The sequence below is a fragment of the Charadrius vociferus genome, unplaced genomic scaffold (genome assembly GCF_000708025.1).
Source record: "Charadrius vociferus isolate BGI_N301 unplaced genomic scaffold, ASM70802v2 scaffold586, whole genome shotgun sequence".
Classification (NCBI taxonomy): Eukaryota; Metazoa; Chordata; class Aves; order Charadriiformes; family Charadriidae; genus Charadrius; species Charadrius vociferus.
In genome coordinates, this window is record NW_009648902.1 from 328,337 (window position 1) to 337,109 (window position 8,773).

Here is an 8,773-nt window from a genome sequence, read left to right on the forward strand (position 1 = left end):
GGCAGGAGAGAGCAGGGTCTCCCCTCCTCTCCCCAAGGCCAGTGCCGAGCCCGGGGGGTCAGGCACCCCAAAACCCTGGGTGGCCTCCAGGGAGGTCCCCGGACCTCCCAACACAGAAGATGGTGTGCAGCCAGGAGCCTGAGCCTTTACCCCAGGCTTTACGTGTGATCGCAACAGCACAACGACTGCGAGAACATACGGTTTATGTTACCATGCTATATTATGTATATATACACAAGGTTAGACGTCCTGTAAGGCAGCTTTGCTTTATCTCAGAGCTCACTAATCTCATTTTAACAATGAAAATTAATTGTTCCAATGCAGTGTTGGAAAGAAACAGTAATTTCATAAGGATGACGTTTTACAGAGATTCGGACATGAAACAGCCACTGGGCTGAAGTGTAGCTGTATGGTTTTGAGTGCTATGCTGATACTAAAAAGCAACGCTTTTCACACCAGGCACAGAGCAGTTTGAACTGCTTGAGTTTTGGCTGCGGTTTGAACATTTATGGTGTCTTCCAGGTACCTGATATCATATCTGTTCCAATTAACACCCACAGCCTGTGCTAGTAGTTGTCATTTGAAACCTTTGTTTGAAAGAAGAGGAACTAAAATCACATTTGGTCACTGCCACAGGTCAGGCTGACAAGAGGCAAGGAGTCTTACACCTGCAGGAAAGACACTTGCTGCTGGGACCAGGACATACCCGCTGGCTACCCATGGCAGAGGGTCTGGCTCTACCTTGCTCACCTGCTGATTTTGCTGGTCCTGCATAGAAAAACCCAAGAGCCTTTGGCTTGAGGAGACCCCAACAGTTTTGGACTGCTTGGAGCACCGGGCATGGCTGCCACTACAGAATTTTGCAGCCTGCAGCTGCTGGGGAATATGGCTGGTGGTGGCAAACAGGAAAGCTGTAGGACTGAATGATAACTGGGACCATGCCATTGTAACCCTTCTGGCCATCCTCCCTTCATATACATCCTTTCTGTTTCACATGAGACTAGCAGCAAGGGGTTTCAAAACTGGGGAGTGGTTCCATCCTCTTAGTGATTACATCCTTTTGGAACAGGACTTACCTGTCATATCTTCCTGAGGGTAAAAAGCATGCTAAAGATTTTCAAGAAGACAGTTATGGCTCTTAAAATTAACTCAGTGCCTACATTTCTAAACACAACTTCTTAGGAGACTGCAGACTTACCGCATCCATAGCTCCATGAATCAAAAATAAGAGGCATCGATGGCTGTTTTCCCCAAACAGTTTAGCAACAAAATACTAAAAGACAATGGGAATTTTAATGCCTTGGCCTGGGAGAGAGGTTGGCAGCTGGTTCAGAAGTAGTGCCTGTGGTCAGACACTCCATGTACCAGTAACGCCAGCCTCAGGAAGGGGCACGTTTGGCTCTGAAACCCTTTGCAGTATGTTGGGGTGGGTGGTTAAACTGATGTCTGAAGTTGTTGGCCCACTTCTTAATTCCAGGTCTGGATTATGTGGAAAGATTCAACCACACATCTTCCTATATGCTTTCTCATTTCAAAACCACAAATGCAGGGAAAGGTCACTGTCAGGATATAATTCCATGGGTTTATGGGTTTCTTCAGCACTCTTGTGAACATAAATTGAGCAACAAAGTACCTACTAAGAAGATTTTCTCTAGAGTTGTTCATGTTCTTTTTTTCTGTGATGGGAGATATTTAAAAGAGGAAGGACTGGTGAGAAGAAATATTTCAGGTTATTAGAATTGGACCTAAAGGAACCTGTAATGACATATTACTGCTTTATGCACCAGGAAATCAGGAAACATGGCAGGAACATGTGTGGATACTTGGTAGCCCTTGGGATCCTGGGTCCTGGATAAAAAACCTGGTAGGTAAGGATGCCTGGCAAGCAGATGGTCACTGAGATAACATATGACCAGAAATGCTTCTGGCAGGATGCTAGAGAGGATAGAGAATATCTTCTAAGTTAAGGCTCTTAGCCTATTTTAGGCCAAAAAGAGATACCACAGGAAGAAGACTCAAAGGAAACAATGGCAAGAAGTTGGAGGAAGAATTACTTCAGCTCCCTAAACCAAGAATGGACCAACTTGGGTTATCAATACGGAATTGATACAAGAACAATACAAATAGAGGTTGGATTTAATCTGTCTCCACATGAGATGGTAAATTAGACACATCTATTTATCAAATTTGTTTGTAAAACAGAGGTTAGAAATTTAAGGAAGGACTTTGCCCCAGAGCAACTTTCTTTTGGCACCAAACGTAGTGCTTCCTTGCAGTTTAACTCCTGAAGCATATAGCAAGATTTAGCCTTACCTGGCCACCTCCTAGGAGTACTTACTATCTTGAAACTCACGAGAATTACAATATTAATATTCTTTTCTTCCAGCTCCAAGTATAAGATTATGCCATTTTTGTATTTCCTTCAAACAATAGTTGGACCGCAGTACTTTTATTTATTTGCAGTGCCATATATCTGTCGTGTGAGGAGGAGGCAGCAGGTTGCATTTCTGTATGGAAGAAGGCTTGGAAGTAGTTAAAACTGATACTAAAACTCTGAGAAACCAAGCTGGCAAAATAACAAGGTAGGAAGACGGCCATGGGTGTGGGGACTGAGGCAAAAGAAGGGTTAAGTGTGGTAGAACTAATAGAGAGGAATAAGCAGCTGCAGCAGTGTTCTGGCAGACGATGAAGTTGTGTGAAGCTACTCCCTACATAAGGAGGTGCTGCTCACAGGGAAGAGAGATTCCCTTCTCAGTGGGAACGTGATCTTTTAGAGTACACGATGGTGTAAACAAGTAAAGTAGAAAATTACCGCCCTTGGTAGAAAAGTATATAAAGAACACGCTTGCTTAATAAAGCTGATTTCGATCCTGCATATCAGAGTCTGTGTCTTTCAATCACCACACATGAGAAGCCTTTAAAACACAGTGTATTTGCTTTGTGCTGGCTCTGAGAAGGGCCAGACCCTGTGATGACTGCTAAAGACATCGGAGTTGCTTATGTGCAATTCGGTGTGGCTCTGGCATCAACTAACCCTTCTCCTTGTGCAGCTCAAAGTCACCATGACCAGTTGTTTTGAAAAGGCCTTATTTTCATGTCTTAAAAAAACAAGGCAGCTCACTCCCACCATCGACCTGGACCCTTTTGGTGTTTTTGAGGGTATGTGCATGGGCATACAGCAAAGCAAGGGACAAGTGTCAGCCCCAACAGGCTCCTCATTGATGCAGACTTTTTCTTGCTGTGTCAATTTTTTCTACTTTTCTTTTTTCTTTTTGAGCAGAAGGTCAGAAACCACCAGCACAACCAGTCAGTCAAAGGAAGATCGGTGGAGCGGCAGAGAAGCCTGAATTCCTTGGTGTATGGGACCAGGTCTGCCCGAACAATCTAAGAACAATAAAGACTTCCGTGGCTTTCCTCCCGGCAAGCTACCTGAAAATAGTAAGGCTGGATAGGAGGGTTTTTGTGGGCCATGCCCAGGGCTTCCTGGGAGTCACTGTGGATGGATGGGCTAAGAGATCGTGACAATCTCCTCACTAACAATTTCTGAACTAACGTTTTTTGGTTTTTTTGAAAGAAAGAAAATACCAGCTGCAGTTAAAGAACTGAGAAATTTTGATTAAAATGCCCCTTGCTATTTCCAAAGTGGTAGAGGTGCACCTCTCTCAGAGTGTTTTGCTTCATATCAAGAATAAAGGACAGTGGGCAGAGGAAAACAAGCTTTCCTACTGTTCTCTGAATCAGTTAGTCACTGTGCTGAAGGAAACACAGTGAGGTTTTATTTATGTGCATGCAGAGAAGGCTGTGGTTATCAAAAGTGCTTTATTGTTTTGTATTGTATCAAATGTGTTTATTGTGGCTCTGCAAGCAAAGCATTAAAATGTACATACAAACATTGCTCTGAGAGAAGAACTGTGTGTTATATGTGTGTACTTAGTACAGCAGGGCTTTGATTTTTGATGGATTTTCCTAGTAGTTGCGGGAAAGTCGCAGAAGATAGGTGAGGAGGGTTGTAAATATGCTCAAGTGACTTGCACCTGAGGTACTGGAAAACACATATATCACACTAATCATTGTTTAGTCTTGTGTGCTCAACAAGTAGAACATCTGCACTTAGGTAACATAGGCTTGTGGTGGATTCAGAGGCACTTTATCGAACATGCCTGAGATTCCCTGCTGTCAGGGAAGATCAAAACACAGTGGAAAACGACTCCTGCTTGAATCCCTGATATACAGGCAAGAACAGCTGGTTCAAACTCTCTGTCTCGCTAACAAGGACCCTCTCGTTATCAAGCACTCTCTCGCTCCGTGGTGCCTGCGTCCCCCGTTTGCATGCCTCTGCCCGGGTGCTGCTTCGGAGATCCCCCAGTCCGCAGGGTATCAAGATTAAATTTGGGTTTTGCCTTTCATCTGTGGTTTTGTGGTTGTTCCTGTGTCCTGCCTGTGTCGGCTCACTCAGTAGTCTTCCAATTAGAAACGGAGGAGAGTAAAATGTGTTCTGAGACTTGAACAGCTGATTTTCCTCCCCTGGAATGCACATAAAAATCTACTGCATTCCTGGTTTTACACACACTAAGGTATTCTTTAAAAAAAAAAAAATAATCCTAGAATTGAAAACAAACAAACAAAAAAGAACTGAGACTTGAATTGCTCTTCACTTAATGATACTTTCATACCAGTGTAAATAAGGTGTCAGATGAGATTTTGAAGCTTTTAAAATATTATTTTCCTCATTTAAAGCATTATAAGTCAGTGGTGAATCTGCCTTTAGAGGCATTGAATTGCAAGGATGGAGGAAAGAAGTTTGGTGTGATTAGTTTTGTGTGATTGGTGTAAAAACTGTCATCACCACTTGGTACACAACAAATCAGGATAGGCAGGATGAAATCTTTTTCACCCCAGCTCTAACTTGACATCAGAACTGTTACAGAAAAGCTTGGAGTCTGAATCTATTAAGGACACGTCCTACACCACGTAGCAGAGTGCCTCCTTCTCACTTGCTCCATGCAGCCTGGAGTTCAAGCCTTGGATATTTCTGAGGGGGAGAGAAAATAAGAAAAAAGGAAGAAATGTGGCACAGACCATCTCCTTCATCAGCCACAGCACTTGGATTCAGAGGTTTTGCTGTTTGCCTGTGTAGAAACCTGACTTCTGTGAGCACAGTTAGCTGGGAAGGTGACGGATGCACAACAGGCTCCCCAGCAGGCAGTCATGTAGCTCAAGGAGGGGAGTATTGCCAGCCTGCCGTTGAACCACAGCCTCTCCCAGAAGACCTAAACATCCTGCTTTATGCAGATTAATTTTGTGGTTTTGGTGAAAAGGCCTGTACGCGCTCCTGGCACTCCACATGTTCTTACAAAGTTTATTATCTGCACGAGCCCCAAAACCTGCTTTTAAAAATGTCTGAAGACACAAGAGAAAATCATACCTAAGCTAATCTGTTAGACACCTTGTGTTCTTCTCCAGACTACCTTTTACTCTTAAATTCCACATTCATTTTATCTCCCACTTCTTATTCTTATATCCATAAGTTTCATACTCTCAGTATTGCTACCATGCGTGACCTTCCCACGTATACCACATACCACTGTGCACCCGTATTTTAAGTCAGCACCTCCGTCCATCGCTGTTAGAGCATATTTCCCTTGGGGCAGGCTCCTAAACCCCCTGGATCCCAGCCCATGTCATGGTGCCAGAAGTATCACAGAAGTGCTCACAGTGTCATTCAGATCAGTAGGGAGATAATAAAAACTGGTTGAGGCTGCAGAGAAAACTGAACACAGATGAGTTGTGTGCACTTGGGATACATTTAAGCCTACAGAAAATACCCCTTGAGTGCCACAAATTGTCACAGAGCTGATGATAACTAAGATGGAAAGAAAATAGCCATCCTCCATCCCAGGAAACTAGCCTTACAATAAAATACATGAGCTGTGGGAGTAATAAAAAGGAGCATCCAAGCCGAGTAAAACCAGACTGCTGCCCTGTGCTGGTACCAGCTTGCTGGTAGCACATCAGTGCCTTAGTGTGGCACCAAACTTGTGCCGTCTCTGGGACTCTGCCCTGCTGTGCATTTTTTTCTCCTACCACTGATTTTTTCTGTTGGGTGAGGTAAGTTTCAAAATCACCTGGCTCATTAGAGTTTGGCCTTCAATTTTGCTTAACTACTCTTGCCCCCAGGCCCAGGAGAGAGAGGAACTCTTTAGAACACAGGATGTATCTATATAGGTAGGATATACCCATATACACCACTCAAATAAAGCAGAGCCAAAGCAGTTCGTGAAAGCCGCTGGAAAGAAATGAAAGACCCATTATGTGAAAGCAAAGTTAAGTATATGGCTCAGGAGTCACCCATCCATGAAGATGAAGGCTCAGTTCTTCAAATCACATCATGTCATCAGTTTCTGAAGTTGCTCCTCTCATGCCGAAACGCCTATTGGAATAAGCTTTGACCCATGTCGAAAAGCAGTGAATAAGTACATTTTTGTAGCCACCGCCTATGAAGGCTTGGCCCAGAGCCACACAGTCGAGAAATCACTTCACATTTTAAAACCAGATTTTGAGAAGCCCTGCAGCCAGCCAGGAGCAAAAAGACAGGCAGAGTGAGGAGATAAACTGGGGAAGAGCAGAGGCAGCAGCAGGAGAAAAAGCAGAGAAAGGGAACTTTTCCGCATGGCATAAAAACTAGCTCACCTAGGGAAAAGAGTCTGCTGCTGCCTATTTTTCTAGTAGAGTGTGAGGGAGCAGGAGGTAAGAGGAGATGAGGAAATATGAGCTCTAACCTCTGGGGAGAGATGTGCTGGTAATACTCCAGTGGAGAGGCAAGTTGCCATTTGGAGGAGGGGGAGCATAATTAATAAGGTTTTCAAGGCTGGCTGCGCTTTGCTGGGCTGTACGGTTGATTGCACTCCTCTGGCTGTTAAAAGTTAAGGAATACTGCATCTCCAACAAGCAACCTGGACCTCGCCTTTCCTTATAAGAAGTTCCCGAAGCTTTCACCCCTCTGGCAGACGGCTGCTAGTGCCAGGGGCACCGCCACTGCCATGCCTGCCTTCAGGCAGAGAGTAAGAGCTGGGGGATGGCAGGGCACACCTTGGAGGACACAAGGCTCCCTAAAGCTGCTTCATAGCGAGGATTAGCCGCTGTCCTCTTAATGGGCTCAAGACCTCCTAATCCTGTTTTTGTGCTGCAGATTGGTTTGCTCTCCTCACCTAGGGCCAGCACACACTCTGTGTGCCCTGTTTGTCCACCACAAAGAGCTTGTCAAGCACAACAGATGTGGGTTATATGGTAGGAAAGTTGCCTGGGCTTGGTGACAGGCAGGCGGCTGCAAACGCCCAGCTGATGGCACTGTGTCTTCGTCAGTCTGCCTGGCCTCAGGAGAGCTGGGGGTGGGGGATGATGGGGGTGGTGTTACCTGCCTGTGATCAGTGTCTGGCAGGAAAGCTGTTTCAAACGTGGCGTGTGACCACGTCTTTTGTATGCGCGAGTTACCGCTAGTTTGCTGGACGGGGTGATGGGGTCTGAAGGCTTTGCACAGGAGGAAGCTCTTGCGTGCACAGAGGCTGGCCGCAGTGGAGCTGGAGGCTGTGGCATTGGACGGCAATTGTGGCTCTCCTCTTGGGGGCTGCAGGTCTGAAAACCAGAGGACCAACTTTTGTGAGGCTGGTGACACCCCCACCCCTTCCTCCCAGGGACAGTCAGCTCCAAGTCCACCCCAACACCACCAGTGCTCTCCTGCAAAGGAAGGGATGCACCCAGTCCTTAGTTCACAACCTGTGCCCAAGCAAATCTGTCTGCCTTCCCCACGGTTCTTGCCTGCCCTCTGGGGCAGGATGAGCCATGCTGCAACTAGTCAGAGACATCCCATGCCTATTGTGGCCTGCCAGCTCCCTCCACAGGGTGGCATGGCCACCCAGATCAGTGAAGCTCCACAGTGAAGATCCAAAACATGCTCCTCTAGAAGGATGTAACTGTTGCCAGAAACCTGCAACAGAAAGCAGGCTGTTGTGGTCCTCGAGAAAACATCTGTGCGTTGTGCATGGCTTTCTTCACAGAAACAGCTGCCTGCTGCTAATGCAATTTGGATGTGCCTGGCTTGAAGACCCTGCCATTTGCTGGCCAGCTGGCCAAATGGGTAGCTTGCTGATCACTGACAGGCATTTATAATTAATAGTGTTTTTTACTGGATCCTCCTGGGGGATGTCCTCTTCCGAAGTGGCTGCAGTTTTGCTCAGGCAAATAGAGTTTACCAAAGTTGTTGGGGACATTTCAAGAACTTTGTAAAAGATTGAAGATCAAAGACGAGGCAGAGCAGTGGGGGATGTGAATTTGCAAGCACTTTTGCTGGCAGCCTGCATTATTCCAGGGCTTGTGCCACACCTCCACATGCACCCCCAGACCTAGGTATCAGCAGCACCCATTGCTGCGCACCCTGTTCCTCCCTGTCTGTGTCCCAGGCTCCCTCAGTCCCTGCCCTTGCAGGCACTTGTCTGTCCCTGTGCCCCATAGCCCTCACCCACCAGGGAATGCTGAGGGTCCATGAAGATGAGGACACCATGAGACTGGTGCAGGGACACACCTGCCATTAGAAAAGATTGTATGTATGGTCTGTGAGCCCAGGGTCATGGGGGTCTGCCACCCACCAGCTGTGGTCTCTCGGGGGAGAGGTGTGTAATGAGTAACAGGATAATTTGCTGATCCAACCAGTTGCTCAAGGACCTTCTGGACGACGTTACCTCAAGCTAAGGTTAAACCAAGGTTAAACATTATAATT

At 46.1% G+C, this 8,773-nt stretch overlaps 1 protein-coding gene across 1 annotated transcript in view; it reads right to left on the reverse strand.

Annotated features, from left to right (window-relative positions):
* Window positions 1–721, reverse strand: part of FSD1L (fibronectin type III and SPRY domain containing 1-like) — a 27,938-nt gene extending 27,217 nt beyond the window's left edge. The window contains exon 1 of the mRNA XM_009887206.1: window positions 707–721. Coding sequence (XP_009885508.1) covers window positions 707–721 — 15 coding nt within the window. The remainder of the gene's footprint in view (window positions 1–706) is intronic.
* Window positions 722–8,773: the final 8,052 nt, after the last annotated feature.